We start from the raw sequence: 16629 nt of genomic DNA on the forward strand, positions 1-16629 counted from the left end.
TAACATGCGCATCGGAGGTAGTGTGTAATTTAGTCCATTTTCAACAGGAAACATGTTTATGATAAGTTCTTTAAATGAAAGAGTGCATATACAACTTGTTTTTTTTGTCACTGGTCTTGTTATTTTACCATGGAGCCTGAAGTACATCACTGGAATATGCATACTCCGTCTAAGGGAATGCTGTTTGTAGCCACAATCTATTATTTTATTTTTTCATTTTTTACTCAAGTTATTGAGCGTAGCCACAGAGAAAGGATTTTATAATATGCTGGAACTGTGTCAATAAGAAGTTGTCAAAGTTAGCTTCACTACCTTTTTTTTCCTGCTCATATTCCAATGTAACTTGTATGGGGAGGAGTCCTTTATCAATCTGGCTACTGCATTCTTTGTGTAGGCTTCCTTTGAATGCCAGTTCAGGTAGCTGTTGAATGCATTTGAAATAAAATCAAGAATTATGACTCAGAAGTACACTGCTATTTTGCCATTGGCCCGTGCTTGTCTTAACTCTGTTGGTCTTCGTTGTAATAGGTGGATGTAATTCCTCCCACCAGATGCAGGAAAAAACAGGAAGACAAATGAAGCCTTTTTCAAGAAGGCTCTCTGAATTTCCATGACTTTTTTTCATTTGGCGGTGGAATTGAATTAGATTAATTGGAATCAGTAGAATGAAGACACTGAAAGCTTGCTTATGCATTTCTGTTGAGATGTGGTTATTTAGTTTTTATTCATACTATTTTTATTTTGCCTTAAAAGGAGAAAAACAAGCAGGAAGAACACAAAAAACTGGGGGAAGATGAAGAAACAATTCCTCCAGAGTACAGATTAACAGATGCAAAAGTAATTCACTTACTATGCTATTTTAGTCTTTAGACACCTTTCTTTCTTCAGTGTACATGGTTGAAACTGGAACTCTTTCATTTTGAAATGTTTATGTTTACTTCAGGCATTTTTATAATATATAAAAATGGTGTTTTGTAGTTCCTGAATATCTGACATCTTTCATTAAATGCCTACATAGGCACAGAAATGGTTCAAATGCAAGTACCTACATATGAGTAATTTTGTCTGAGATTAGTTCCCTGAGTCTTTCATTATTTTTTTGTGCTGTAGAATTTAATAAATTGTGATTAGTTACAGCTGCTGTTCAAAAAAAAAAAAAAAAAAAAGGCAAACCAACAAGCTTCAAGTTGGTATTTTTACAGACATCACCATATAACTCACTTGACATAAATGGGTTGCTTAGTTATAGCCAGGACTTGCACAACACCTGCCACAAATGCCAGTGTGAGAAGACATGGCCTTCCTGGACTCTGCATCCAGCAATATTGCTATAAATCTGGAAGGTGGGGTTTTTACTTAATTCTGCTACTTCCATGGCAATTGAAGCACAAAACAGGGAGGCTCAGTATCCAACACACATCGCTTTTAAGCAGTCATTATGTTTTTAAGTTACAGGAATTTTGTTTTGTTTTGTTTTGTTTTTTTAAATGACACTTTGGATAACAGTAGAAAATGCTAGAGGTTACTGGTTAGATCATTTCTTATTCCTTGTATATAGTGCTGTCTGTCATTAAGTCGATTCTCTCAGAGTTCTTACGTTGCATTGTCATTTAAGGACTACTTGGATTAATGCAAGAGGATTTTTCTTTTGTAGGATAAAGATGGAAGACCACTGCCACTAAAACCTGAAAAAGAGTTCCAGGTAAAAAAAAAAAAAAAAAGTGAATATATATGTACTTGGAATGCTGCACTAATTAATTACTTAATTTTAAAATGGGGATATACTGTTACCTGATGACATTTTTTTTCTCTTTTCAATGATAGCCAATGAGTGAAAATGATTTGTTAGAGGGTTTGACGCAAGGTTTTTCCTGTTCTCCAGCACAATCTGCACCACTACCTACACCAAGTGTAAAAAAGGCGAGTATATTTGTTTTCTGAAAATGTTCTATTTTCATGTAATTTCAGTAACCCTGAGGTTTTTGAGTTCCCTTAAATTTTACATAAACATTCTTGAATAAATATTTTTTTAATTTTGTTGCAATAAAATAATAGAACAGAGAGCAGGACTGTAATAATAACAATTTAAAAAACAAAACAACAAAAACACACCTAGGTAAATTAGCTACTATGTAGTGCTATGTACTATGTAGTGCTTGAACTTTAAAAAATGTTACTTAGAGATGTAGATGGTCTTGGTGAAATCTTAGTTCCTCTGAAGTTCTACAAAACTGGCCTTTGACTTAGCTGTGCCAGGGTTTGACTCAGTAGTTGAGATGCAAGACTGAACATGAACAAACTGAGATGCAAAACACCTGCACTGTGCTTCTCAGGAAGGGGTTTCACTCTGAAATAAGTTGAGCTTCAAAGTAAAATAAAGTCCTTGAAATAAACTGTGGAGGCATTGCATTTCAAATGCATGGATTTTGATAAACATTTTTCTCTTAATTCCTCTCTATTAGTAACAATGCTGTGTCTTGTTTCAGAAAACCAAGGAGGGTAAAAAGCCTGGCGATTCCTCAGATGTTATCTCTGCTGCTACAGTTTCCTCAGTGCACTCAGCAGCTTCTCTACCTTCAACATCAGTAAGCAGCATTTTCTCTAGATACTTATTTCAAAGAAAGGAAAGTCTGAAGAGAGAGTGTGATGAGGACAGTTGCACAAATATAGACTGTTGCAAAGTTAAATGATTTATTGTAAATGCTGGTTATTGAGGGGAAGGAAGATGTTTCCTGTGGAGAAAAAGTTTGAGGCTTTATTGATTCTTCATCTTCAACGGAATGTGAAGACTGTTCTGTCTATTTCGTCTTAATACCACTTAATGTTGTATTTCAGGCTGCTTTTGAAAACTCCTTGCCTGCACTTGGAAAAGGAGGTGCCCAATCCTGTACTGATTCCTCCAGAATTACAGAGGACATTAGCGGATTTGTGCATTTCATTTCTATGGGTAGATGCAGATAGTTAGCTATGTGCAAGTGGTTCCATTTTTAGGCTTGGGCTTTTAAGTGAGCCACATCGTTCTTTTTCTAGTTAGATAATAACAACATTGCAAATATTAATAGTGTAGTCATCATCATAGTGGCATCTTTTAGGCCTGAAAATAAAGGAATTCAAGGTCACTGAAACCACAAGCAGTTCTATGGCCTCTTCTGAATACTGTTTTTATTTAGTTCCATTGAGCAGTAATGTTGCATGTCTCTACCTTTTCCCATCTTGATTCGTGCAATGAGAGCTCCCTCTAGTGTTCTGAAAATGAAATTTAAAGCTCCTCCCACCTGCGACATTAAAGATTTTTTTTCTGGGCAGTGTTTGAACAAAAGTCCTGTGAATTAGCAAAAGACCATATATATTGTGACGATAAAATGTTAATAAGTTTTAATTCAGATTTACACTTGCAGATTTACAACTAATCTGCAGTGATAATGATGTTTGCAAAATGAATAACAGCTACAAAACCAAAACAAGCAAACAAAAAAACACAAAGCAGTATTTTAACTGTTCTCATTAGGTCAGTTTTGTAACAAAACAAAGCCATTCAAATCAGTTCTGTAACCCCTACTTCAAATTGTGTTCTCGTAGGTCTAAATATTCAGATATCTTTTGTTATTACTACATTGCAATTAGAAAGGAAGAGCTGACCATTGTTCACTGAAGTTGTTGGTTCATTAGGTAGTATTTATATTAGTTTGAAAAAATCTTTTTACAGCAGATTTGCTTTCACAAACATATTTATACTTTATTAGGCAGGAAAAGAGATGGATGAAGCCTTGGATCTCCTGTCTGATTCCTTGGGAGAGAGAGAGCCTGACCCTGATGAGAACAAACCAGTTGTGGATAAAATAAAGGTAACAAAAAACATTCTGAAATTTTGCTGGCTGAAAACAGTTGAGAAATTTACCTTATTTCTTAAAGATTTTTTAAGAATATAGAATATTGAAATGCTTCTTATATACTCATATGGGTATATGGCTTATGATTTTCAGATGCAGGAGGAAGGTTACTAGGAAAAAAAACCACACTGATGTTGTTGTTTAGGCAAATTAACCATTGTTTCGTGTTGTTTTTTTTTTGTGATTTTTGTGAAAAAATGTTGAATTGTACACTTCAGTGTACAGTTCAGTATAATTAACTCCAAACTTTGGAGTTAATTGCTGAAATATTACAGCAAATTTGCAGTAATTTGACTTCAGTGCCTTTTACTGTCATTATTTATTTTTCAAGTTTCTCCTCTGACATTTGTTTCTAAAATTAATTTTGTGGCTTTTTTTTTTTTGTCAAACTTGATTGATTTTTATAACCAAACTTGATTGTCTTTTATAACCCAACAGGCATCAAGTTCATCAATGGACATGTTCATTTAATCAGTTTTGTTTTTCTGCTTGTTTGTTTCTGATTGATTTGACTTCATTTGGTCTCCCTTCTGTCTTTTTTAATTTAATTGTGTAAAAGCCTTTCTGCTAATAAGGAAATCCCATGCATCTCTGCATAATAATGATAGTCACAGTAAACTGAAATACTTAAAGGATTGTTACTGGGGTAAAATCACCATATGCTGCCAATGAATAAATTTAGCAGGAAATTAGGTTTCTAATCTAAGATGAGGCCCCAGTGTGGTGGTGATTGGCTGCCTAATGTAGGTTACAGTCTGGTTAGTGTTGTCCCTTGTTATAGGAAGGTGGTGAGTGCCTGATATTTGAGACTTCTGCAACTCCTGTGCTTCAGTGGTAACAGAGGTGTAAAAGCTCAGCTTTCATGTGGTGGTGGTGTTTTTTTTTTTGTTTGTGTTTTTTTAAGGCATAGAAAATGTTCATACCAGATTGCATTTCTTCAAAAAGAAAGAGGAGTTCCTTAATATGTCTGCATTTACACATACAAAAAAAAATTCTTCATCCCTGTGCTTACAAGCTATTTGCATCTAAACCAACTGTTGTACTTGGCATGGTATACTTGACAGGGCTTGAAGAATTATAGATGGAAAAATAACCTTAGTGGAACTGCTTCCAACCTTGATGTGTGTTTTTGGAGCTTGTGGTGTCATGTCTTGTAGTTATGTTGTATTTGAAAATGACTCTGGCTCCTAAGCCTGATAAAAAGCATAGGCCAGATGTTGTGTGGGCAAGTGTTCTGGGTTATGCTATAAAGGTACACAGATGCATGGCTCAGGTACTACAAGAATATAATAATATATTACAAGCTGCGCCAGCAGGGGGTTCAGACCAGACATCAAGAAAAATTTCTTTACTGTGAGGGTGGTCAGACACTGAAACAGGCTTCCTAGAGAGGTCATTGCTGCCCCATGCCTGTCAGTGTTCAAGAAGTGTTTAGGCAATGACCTCATAAATATGCCTTAACTTTTGGCTAGCCCTGAAGTGGTCAGGCAGTTGGACTTGATCTTTGAAGGTCCCTTCCAACTAAACTATTATGTTCAATGCTGTTATTTGGCATAACTCTTTTCTTTATGTTGGGATGCTGCTGCATATATGCATGTTTAACTTGCTAAATGTCTGCACCTCTTGAGAGCTAGTAATCTTAAACTTTCAGGCATGAAACATGCTTCTTGGTGAAATGAACATATTGGTCTTTTTCCAGTAGTTCTGAAATTTTAAATTCAAAAAAGGCAACTGTCCTCATAATTTTTTATAATGAACACTTCAGCATACTGTTTTCTAATGTTTCTAACATTTGTCAAGCTAATTGGGCAAATACCATATTTATCAAACTGTTAAATGATGTACAATATACAACTAACTATGCATTAAGTATGCAGTTGCATATTAAAACCTCAAAGTAGCAACAAAAGAGCTAAGTATTCAAGTTGTTTAAAATTAAATGCTTTCAGGAAAAGTCTAAATCTGAACACAGAGACAAACTTGGAGAAAGAGATGATACTATCCCACCTGACTACCGAGAACTTCTGGAGTCAGGTGACCAGGTAAGGAAAAACTCCATTAATTTTTATTTAATTACCTCACTGCAACACTAGAAATTTGTGCATACGTGCCATTCTCCCTGTGAAATTACAGGGAGAACAGTGAAACTGAGTAAGGGAGTAAGTGTGTGTGCTATATTTATTAAGGTCCAACACATAAACACTCTGTTCTTAGAGAAGCAAACAAACAAAAAAAAAACAAACAAGTAAACAAAAACAACCTAAGGTGTATATGTGTTTTTTTTTAACTTTTTAGAATTGGACACTGAACAAATAACAAATAAGTCATTTTAACCACCTAGTAGCAGTCAACATCATGGAGGTATGGCAGTACAGGTTTCAGTTATGCTGTCTCATTTTCTTAGGTATTCCAGAAAACTAGGTAACCAAAAAAAAGGTGTCACCTTTTAAGAAGCTTTGTTTATATTCTCCCACAGACAGGAGCTACTACAAACCATAGGTAAAAATGCCTATTCCTTCCGAGCAGCTTCATGGTTAAGGACAAAGAATATATACAAGTATAACCTTCATGGTATACATGTATACCTGAAGCCCTATGGAACTGACATTCACTGTAATGACTGACCACTCTAACAGGGATTCGGTCATTTCTAGATCAAAAAACTATTTTTCCAGTAGACTACAAAGGCAGCCAAAATTGCAGACATAGTCAAGTAACAGAGCATGAAAATACATTGTGAACTGGATTGAACACACAGCTTAAGTAATAAAGAAATCAGTACGGAATGGTTCAACTTTCATGGTGATCTGAAAGTTCCCTATTTAATGTGTGTAAAAGCACGTGATATATCATAAAACGAATCTGACCAGATCAAAATGAGAATAAATTTTTTATTATTTCCAAGGGTAAACCTGTAAAGCCAACTCCAAAGGATGCTTTGAAACACAAAGAACAAAAGGTAAAATTTGTTCTCTTTTTGTTCTTAGTTTGTTTTGTGCTCTGATCTTTTTTTTTTTTTTTGAAGCAGTGTCAATTGAAGGCTTAAAGTTTGCATTATTGCAAACTCCATAAATGTTATTGAATGCAGTAGGTAATAATAAAGCTTTTTTACCTACTCAAAGGGGTAATAGTAATTTTTTTTTTACCTATTTAAAATAGGTGTACACACTAAAACTTTTAATAAAAGTAACTATTCGTTATAAATGGGCAACTGTGGTATTAATGCTAATGTCCAATATTCAAAGACATTGTGTAGTTTGGAAAGATCAAATACAGGTGTCTCTGTTCTGACATATGTTTAGAGCTAAGATATATAGATATTTAAATAAAAGGATAGTTAAGCCAGTTTTAAATGCCCGAAACATTAATTTGGCTGTCAGAAAGTAGTGCATACTGTATGACTTCAGAATTAATGTTATTGCAGAAGCCTACGGATGAGTCTGCAGCTATCGATGCTCTATCAGGTGACTTTGATACTTTTGCAAATGCTCCTGCCAAACCACAGCACTCAAAGGTAGGACATTTACTGCTAATAACTTGCAAAATAAATAGTTTTCCACTACTTAGTAAAAGTTTTATTTGCTGTAGCTCAGTTTAGGTTTAGAGTTATCCTCTTTGGAATGTGCTGTCAAAATTTAATGATCGTCTTACTATTATAAGGAAGTTTGATGTGTCTTCCTGAGTACTAAAGGAAGGAGGCAGGCTTGGGGTATTTGGTGTCTTTTGGAGAAGTAAGACAAGCTTGGAGAAGTGATTTAAGCAAAGAATTCTGATTAACATGTTTTGTATAAATTCAAGTGTCAAAAAAAATATGTAGAGAAATCTGTGTTTAATACGGCATGCACTATCTAGAAATGGTTGTAGGCTGGAAATGAGAAAACAGTTCAAAATGGTTTTCAGAGAAATGCTAGGATTAGAAAAGAGTTTTAGGTATGTTAGGGAAAATTGTATCACCAAGAAGAAAGAAGAAGGAATGGACTGAAGAGGTTTTGTAATGATAAATGTAGTATTTGTCATAGAATCATTTTAAATACCTGTCAGACTTTTCCCAGAGAAGTGCTGCAAATGTGAGCCTATATGAAGTGAGTTAGCAGTGGTAGCGGCATGAATTTGGAGGTCTGCCAACATGAGGATGGTGTTATGGTTGGTAGAGATGAGTGAGAAAGGATGGTTGTGCTGGAAAAGAGTATGAAGAAGGAGACAGATTTGATTGATAAGAAGCAAGACTGAGGCTTATTTTCTGCTTGCTCTCCATCATCCTTAACCTGGCATTTGCTACCTTGAGCTTGGACAGAGGAAGATGACTTGAATGGCTGTGAGACATCCACTGTGCCTGTTGTCACAGGGGAGGAATCTACAGTTATCTTACAAGATTCCTTGGTAGGGGAATTTCTGGGGCAATTGGTGGGATGTTGGAGCTGAAGTCCTGGACTCCTTGTTTTCCACAAGTGCTTAAACTGTAGTTAAGAATCAGTAACCACCTCTTTTTAGCCATTTGTTCTCTTACATTGTATGTGACATGCATGTTCTATCATAGGCACCGGTCCCTCACCTCCTGACAGAGGCAATGGTGAACAATTTTTTGAATGGTGAAATTTTGTACCCAGATGGTTAAACCAGCTGCAGTTGTCTCTAATCTGCTGCTAACCTCTGCCTCTCTGTCCCTGCCTTTTTCTTGCGGTAGTGACTTGCCTGCTTCCAGCAAGGAAAAGGAAAAAATAAAATAAATTGCAAGATAAATGAAGCTTGGATTTAATACATCTTTGAGCAAGCCAGTCTATTAGTAGTGAAAAACTAAATCTCTTAGACAGATAGAGCTGTGGAAGCATAACCAATTCCCCAGGGAAATTCTGCACCAGCATCCTAAGCTTACACTAGTTACTAGTGTACCTACATGTACTTACTAAGAGTGTATTTTAAGTTTGTTCATACTTAAAATGTTGCTTATAATCATCTGTGCTTCTGTGCTTGAGTTTGTTTCCCCAGGGTGGGATTAAGGGGAGGAAGAAGCCTTGAAAGGAAAAGTTCAAATCAGATTTAACTCCTGGGAGAAGGTAGCTGTTTCTAAATTTCTCTCCTGATCATTGCAGAGTGGCAAAAGTTTGCATAGTCATCCAGTCCCCATAGAAAAATGTACGTCTTTTATCTTCTGGTTGGTGGGGATTCCAGCCTTTCCCAGGGTGCCCACGTATTACAAGGAATGTAACTAAAGGACTTACTACAAGTGTTGAAGTGTTGCTGCCTAGGAGTATTTGAAGACTGTATAAGAAATTGATTTGTTCATATCAACTCTCCCGCAATGTGTTCTGTTAACCTTCTCCTCAGGAGGGGGACGAATTCCCAAGAGTTTACCTTGACACTGCATCCTGAGACAGCTTATTGAGGACTAACTCCCAGATCCCCCGTGGGAAGGTAGTTCTGAAAGGCAGTGGAGTCCAGGAAGGATGGACCTTTTTTGAGAACAAAGTCAAATACATAGGAACTGGCCATCCCAGTGTGCCAACAGCTGAGCCAGCAGGGGAGAAGACCAGCCTGGCTGAACAGAGCTTCCTAACAAGCTCAGGAAGAAAAAAGTTTGTGGACTCTGAAAGAAGGGGCAGGCAACTTCAGAGAGTTATAGAGCTGTTGCTAAATTGTGCGGGGACATACAGAAGAGTTAAAGCTCACCTAGAATTCAGGTTGGCTAGTGCAGTAAACGACATCCAAAATGCTTTTATAAATACATTACCAGCAAAAGGAAGACTGAGTAGAATCTCCATCCTTTGTTGGATGTGAGGGGAAACATAGTGATGAAAGATGAAGAAAATGATAAGATAATTAATGCCTTTTTTTGCCTCAGTCTGTATTAGTAAAGCCAATGATTCTCAGGGTACCAACCCTGGGAGTTGGAAGGTTGTGATGGGGAGTGACATGGAGCCCCTGTAATCCCATGGGAAACTGCAAGGTAACTCTTACATGTTCTGGACGATTCACCCAAAGGTACTGAACGAGATGGTTGAAGTGCACACCAAGTCACTTTCAATAATTTACCAGCAACTCTGGCTATCCAGGGAGGCCCTAGTTGACTGGAGGCTGGCAGACATGCCTCCAGGTGATAGGAAGGGCTGGAAGGACTTTCCAGGGAATTACAGGCCTGACCTTGGTATCAGGACAGGTTACGGAGCAGGTAATCCTGAGTGCTGTGCCACGGCACCTGTGGGACAGTATTCAACACGGATCCGAATTCCAGCTTTATGTGGATTAAGACAGTAGTTGTATGTATGCATCTTGTATCCATACACTAAAAATAATGTGTTATGACAAATGTCCAAGTAGGAGTCATCAGTTATCTGATCTGTTTGTAATTGTAATTATTTTTTTCTTTGGAGTGTAGGACAAAAGTGGAAAGGAAACCATCACCACTAAACCAGCACCAAAGGAAGAAAGAAAACCCAAGGATCCTAAAACGGTAGAAATATATTAAAATATGAACAGTCAATGTTAACAGACACTGTAGTTGAGAAAGACAAACAGATGAAATTTAGATTTATATGACATAATAGCACTCTGGGGAGAATTATGAGCACTATGTCCAATTTGGGACATTTATGTTAGCGTGTACATAAGAGAGAAGCACCTGCCTATTTCAAGGGAGGTTTTGGATAAATGGGGACTAAAACCATCATTATTTTGAACTGAATACATTCTTGTACAGTGGGGTCAGTGTATGTTCCACAGTATGCTTATTCCCATATTTGCTATCTAAAACTCAGACTTCACTGTAACTGCCTCTGGATCCCTATCACTTCTCTCATTTACCTCTTTATTCTGCAGTGGTTTCTCACCTCTTTCCATTTTTTCATCTTTTTGATTTCTAAAACCCAATGTTCTGCACTCAGCACAAGAGGTGCTCCCCAATAAGCATACACATAAAATGCTAATACTGGAGTATCGTGTCAATTTCAAATAACAGAATTCTGAAAGTTATTAGAATGTATTCTTTCTACTACATGTCTTTTACTCAAATTTTTATAATTTATTTTAAAAAATGAATGAAATCAAAGCTTACATATATTTGTAATTACGCAGAATGAATCTATGGAAAAAGGAAAGCAGTTGTTTCTATAATTTAAAAAAAAAAAAGGGGGAGGGATTCAGGTAATGATCAAACTTCTTACATCAAGTTGTTCTTTCATAGAATATGTGCACATAGATGTCTGAATCAGATGGTAACATCTATCATGGAAATTTTGTTTTATAAACTTTAAGTGATGGGATTTTTGTTTACTGTGGAATGGCTATTACTTTTGTGTAGTAACAGAGGTGTCTTAAAGTTTTCAGTTTAAAATTGGAAGGTCTTTAACTCTTCTTCAGAAGGATGTGTTGTTTTTTTAAGGTTCTTTATAGTGACTGGATTACTTAAAAAGAATTTAAAAAAGCATTTTAAAAGCATTTAAAAAGAAGTTGAGAAATAGGGAATGAAGAAGTCAGCCATGGATCTTGTTATTTGAAATAAAGGGACAGAGGAAAAATGGATATATACCATAGTAGATACAAATATTCTTTTTGAACCATCTGAATTTCAAATGCAGATCGTATTTACATCTGAACTATAATTTCTGATGATATCTGTCACTGTGTTATTTCGATTTTAGCTTAGTTTAGTTTCTTACTATCTCTTACTTCTCTTGCTCTTATGTAGGCAAAGGGACGGTCCTCCAGCAGCAAATCTGAGAAGCAGAAAACGAGCTAAACGTTAACGTTACTGGGTGAGATTTCTTCCCTGTTCTCTGAGCTACCATAAAGATAACTCTTGCTAGTGTTACTAAAGCTAAATTCTGTAACAGTCTTAACTAAAACCAAGATGTGCGTAGAGAAACTCTTACAGAAAACACTTGGAATGACTTTGAAGTTCAATACATAATCCTATGCAGAAAAGGCCTAACTATTTTTTTTCATCCTTTGTCCCTACAGTTTGTACAAAATTACCTTCTGTAGCTAAATTTATCTAAATAGAGGTAATTTTAAGAATTACAAAGCATTGCATACTGCTTCCCTAGTAAGACCTTTTACATAGAATTTATATAGACTAAGCTCATTTCAACTGGTTGTTTTTGTCTTTAGGACAGTGAGGTTATGTCTCCACCAGGCTAATTTTGGAACAGCATCCAGAACACATTTAGAAAAAAAAAAAAAACCCTCACAGCTATGCTGACAGGTGTAGCAGGTCTCAGTGTTCTGTTCTTGATTTTCCTGGCACAAATACAGCCTCGTTCAGTGCACATGTTCCACTGCCACTGTGTACTTCTTTTTGTTCAGCTTGATCACACCTGTAATGCAAATAATTAGTCTTTCCTCATCATCTTTAGTTCATGAAAGTATCATAACCACACTGATGCCTGATACAAGTCCTTTAGGCAAGAGAGTTTAATGGGGTGTGCAGGAGAAAGCTAAAGGCACACCTAAAGTATGTCTCCATTCATCTGAGTACTGGCCAGGAGGGCTCTAATTCCAGCCTTCTGAGTCACATGCAGAGGAGTTGCTGCCCTCTGTCTTGAGAGGCAGATTTGATTCATAAGAGAGCATCGGTAATTAGATGGAGCTAAATCCAGTCGGAAGGTTTAGGGAAGACCAAGATGCATCATTGCTTCGTATCAGCAGTGAACTGCCAATCTTAACTGCAGTATCACTTTTGGAAAAATTATCTCCTCTCTTTTGATATTTCTTCTTCCTGGATTTATTTCTGTCACTAGATATTTGTTTCTCATTATCCTTCACAGATGTAATTTGCATTTTTTCCCAAGTTAATATTCTTAACTCTTTCATTTCTTTTTTTTCTCCCCCTCAGGATCTTGACACTTGATGTGAAAAGACTTCTTTTTATTGGGGATAATTATTGCTGAAGAACAAAGCTGATGCAAAAAGCATGTAGCTATTCTAGATGTTTTTTGTACAGTGGTATTTTCTGGACTTCTTTCATGTTTTCTGTTTTTCCAGCAGTAGATTAAGATTTTTTTTCCTAGCCTTTCACTTTACTGTATTGATATACTTTTTTTTTTTTTTGTAATTTTCTTCAGATCTCAGTGGGAAAGGATGCTTTATATTTGTAAGAAATATATTTCAGAACCTAATAGCAAAGCCAAAAAAAAATGCAGACTTTTGCACATAATCTCCACATAGTGCCTCTAAATCTCCCAAGAAGTCTCATGTGCTAGCATTTTTAGCATTGCAGTGAATATATTAAACATTCTGGAATATAATGAGCTTTAGTTATCATCAACCCACCTCAGCATGGCTGTATACTGTCTTTCTTAAGTTCTTGGTAAGAAACCAGAGGTAAGCTGTGGTTATCCAAAGGACAAAAAAAAACTGGGGATTAACTGCTTCATCAAGCGCATTCTAATAATAAAGCAGGTATTTTTGATGACGCCTTAGCTGCTGTTAAAACAACTGCAAAATGACACCGATAAGGATTTTTTTTATTTCCAACTGCATCTGTACTGCTCTTGTATAATTTCAGAAGTCTCCTGGACTGAAAAGATAAAAATTTGCTGTGTACCACTGACATCATTATCATCACAGAACAGAAAAATAAAGTACATAAGCCTTAGCGGATATTAAGAGAAATTCAGGTTGGAAGACGGACGTTTTTGTGTTTGCTTTTTTTTTCACTATTTCTAGTCCTTACTTCTGTTTCTCATACTCCAGAAGGGACTGCGGAAATAAAACAAAAATTAATGCAGTAAGGAGCATTGTATTCACCTGGTCTTCAAGATAACAGGCAAGAGCGGGCCTCTAGTATGTCTGTTACAGGTAGAGCTTTTGGGACCTAGGTGTGCCAAGTTCTTCCATTTGTTTTCCTCTGTCTTCATAATAATTAAAACATCTTTTACACATCTTACACACGTACTGCTTCACCATTAGTTTACAGAGGAAGATCATACTAGGGCCAATATTTGTAATGATTCCAATAGCTGATTCTAGAATGTAGTGTGGCAGACAGGTGGCCTTGAGATTTATGTTGGAGGATAAACAGAATTTTGACTCTACTTAACAATCTGTACTGAGAACCTGTGTCACACTAATAAAGTTTTTAAGAATGCACTCTGATGTTTGTAACTTTTTTTATTTACTACAGCTGTTAATGTGAACAGATACAGGAAGGCGAAAGAAAGCTCAGAAATTGGCCTGTTAAAACTGAATCTAATGTGTTTAAAAAGCATTGGCAAAATACTTGTCAGAGGTGCTTTATGAATCCCCCCAACAATCTGATCAAGCTCTACCTGCAGTTTTCCCCCCCCTTCCCTTTGATTTCTAATGCTATTTAGAAGCTAAATAGGGCCAAATGGGGCTTCAGGCCTGGAAGAGCTAAACGGGTATGCACAAGTATTTTAAGAAACAAGATGAAGTGACTATTTTGCTGAAAAAAATCCAGTTAAAATTTGAGACGTAATACATACAAGTGGTTAACGGTCATTCTCAAGTGACAGAAGATATATTTTCTTTCAATGAAGTTTTTGAACTCTGCAAGCATCCCTGTAAGTGTTAAGATTCTCTTGTCGATGTACATAATAATTTCAGTATTATGTGATTCTAGCTTTGTTTGCAAGCTTTCTTCTTGATGCAAACATCTACATGTCTAAGATGTTTGTTAATGATTGATTGGTATGAAGTGACACAATGAAATCTACTGATGTACTGTGGGAGAAATACCCTGTCACCATACCTGTCTGTGAATAACTGTCTTTGTCCCACAGAGAGGGGTGCAGTGTATCTAGATATATGCTTGAAACTCCAGACTGATTAATTGATTTTTTTTTTTTAAAAAGGGGGGGGGAGGCGAGGGGACTGTGTTATGGGGAAGTCTCAGAAATATATTTCTTCTCCCACAGTTGAGAAACAAAAGTAAATCCCTGCAGCTCAAAATGAACCAGTTAAAGCAGAAACCAGCAATGTAAGTTACTGCTTACAATAGCAAAAGAAAAGAACATACACACAGAAATGAAGCACTCTATGTAGAAACATATAAATATTGCTTTTTATTAATTTGCCTTCTCAGTTTGCTCTGAAACCTTTTTAAAGCAAGCAGCAGTCATCAATATCTGAAATAGTCGGTCTCAACACCTCCTATTTGTTTTGCAGTAACTGAAGACTAGATAGTTATCCAGACATCCCACCACAAAAGAAATTACATTTTAGTCAAGCTGTGTACCTGTCTACTACATCATACAACAGTGCAGTACTGTAGTAGCTTTGCAAAGTTTCACTGTCGTTGTATGACAAGAACTAAACATCAGCTGTTCATTAGAATGCAAAACTTGAAAGTCAATCTGAAAAATTCCTAAATTTTGGTAAACAGGGTACACAGCCTTTTCAGAATGCATTTCCTTAATGTGCTATGAGGTACAAGATTCCTTATATGTAAATGGCTAGAGAAAGCAGAGGGAAACTTTTTTTCCTACAATGCTGTGACAGAACTTTTGTCCTTCAATAGTAGAATTCAAAAGCCTTTCTGAGCTCTCAGAATGAGATATTATTTCTAGCAGAGAGAAAAGGGAACAAGGCACAATTGAAAGGTTATGATTATTCCACCTCATGCTTTTTTTTTTTTCCTTAAGTCTCAGTCTTTGTTACGGTTGCTGGCTGCTTCAGCCAGTAAGGAAACAGCAGAGAAAATAAAAACTAATAAATCACATCAAGGCTATGTTTATCAAGGCAAAGAAATCAAGTGTTTTAGGCAATTACAGTAATAGTTGGATTTTCTTTTTTTAATACTAGTACTGGAACTGAGGAATTTTCATAGGTGAGCAGAGAAGAAATTCATTCACTAGTGGGTCTTTAAAATAAAATAAAATTAAAAAAAAAAAAACAACTCCAAAACTTCAGCTCATTTCTTAAGTAACATAAGCACATAATAACATCTTCTTAGCATATAATATTCATCAGTTCTCGCAGTAATTAGCTTACAATCCTTAGAGATAAGAAATAAAGCTCATTACAAATGACTATCTCTCCTCTTAAACATCTGTGAGTAACTACGGTAGCTGTTGCGCTTCAAATCAGGTGTAAAAGGAATAATTAAAACCAAGATTTCCAGCTAAAATTAACTGATTAATCGTCTAAAATAAGATTGAGATTTTTCTGCACACAAAATGTATGCTCATTTCCTTAACATTACCTAAAAATACAACAATATTTTCAGTCGACAGCAAGAAGAATAGTGCAGACCTAGCGCGCTTCTAGAGAAACTAACTTAAAATTGTTCTGCTGCTACTCCTATGAATTTTCAGTGCCTTACAATTGTTTTTGACAAAAATAAATTATCCTAATTCATAGGTGATTCTTTTGCAGCCATGTTTTGATATCCTCAAAATTTTTATCCATCCATTGTATATTGTCCTCAATGGTTTCAATAGCTTGTTGGATGCAACGAAGCTGTGCACTTTTTTCCTCCAGAGAACTGAAGAATTCTTTCACCTGTTGAATAAAAAAATGTGGAAGGACAGCTGATGAAGAGGCAGCAGTGTCTCTTAAAGAGTAGCACGATAAATGACCTGACATCACCACCTGACATGAGAAATTATCTTCAAAATTTCAAAACCTTCAAAAAGATACTGACTCAATCTCACAAACTGATGAAGATTACATTTAACATCAGATTACAAAAAAGCAGCTGCAGGAAGTGACAAACTGTTGTGCAGGGGAATCTGTCTGGTTCTTGCTCATTCAACAACCACATGGACAGCAGTGTCTGTCTGTG

General features: G+C 36.2%; 2 protein-coding genes across 11 annotated transcripts in view; one reads left to right on the forward strand and one right to left on the reverse strand.

Moving 5' to 3' along the window:
- CAST (calpastatin) overlaps positions 1-13538 on the forward strand; it is a 61878-nt gene extending 48340 nt beyond the window's left edge. For 4 of the 9 annotated variants that reach the window (XM_084305379.1, XM_084305380.1, XM_084305385.1 and 1 more), the window contains 11 exons: positions 754-837; positions 1655-1702; positions 1825-1920; positions 2487-2585; positions 3744-3845; positions 5840-5932; positions 6796-6849; positions 7315-7404; positions 10259-10338; positions 11572-11638; positions 12718-13538. In XM_084305379.1, coding sequence (XP_084161505.1) covers positions 754-837; positions 1655-1702; positions 1825-1920; positions 2487-2585; positions 3744-3845; positions 5840-5932; positions 6796-6849; positions 7315-7404; positions 10259-10338; positions 11572-11629 — 804 coding nt within the window. In that variant the 3' untranslated portion in view covers positions 11630-11638; positions 12718-13538. The remainder of the gene's footprint in view (positions 1-753; positions 838-1654; positions 1703-1824; positions 1921-2486; positions 2586-3743; positions 3846-5839; positions 5933-6795; positions 6850-7314; positions 7405-10258; positions 10339-11571; positions 11639-12717) is intronic. The other 5 variants (XM_084305381.1, XM_084305386.1, XM_084305383.1 and 2 more) reach the window with 3 other exon arrangements.
- Positions 13539-14888: 1350 nt separating this feature from the next.
- LOC311221341 (endoplasmic reticulum aminopeptidase 1-like) overlaps positions 14889-16629 on the reverse strand; it is a 73290-nt gene continuing 71549 nt past the window's right edge. For both annotated transcript variants that reach the window (XM_084305244.1, XM_084305245.1), the window contains one exon: positions 14889-16346. In XM_084305244.1, coding sequence (XP_084161370.1) covers positions 16200-16346 — 147 coding nt within the window. In that variant the 3' untranslated portion in view covers positions 14889-16199. The remainder of the gene's footprint in view (positions 16347-16629) is intronic.

This window comes from Netta rufina, assembly GCF_964035555.1.
Source record: "Netta rufina genome assembly, chromosome: Z".
NCBI classification, from domain to species: domain Eukaryota; kingdom Metazoa; phylum Chordata; class Aves; order Anseriformes; family Anatidae; genus Netta; species Netta rufina.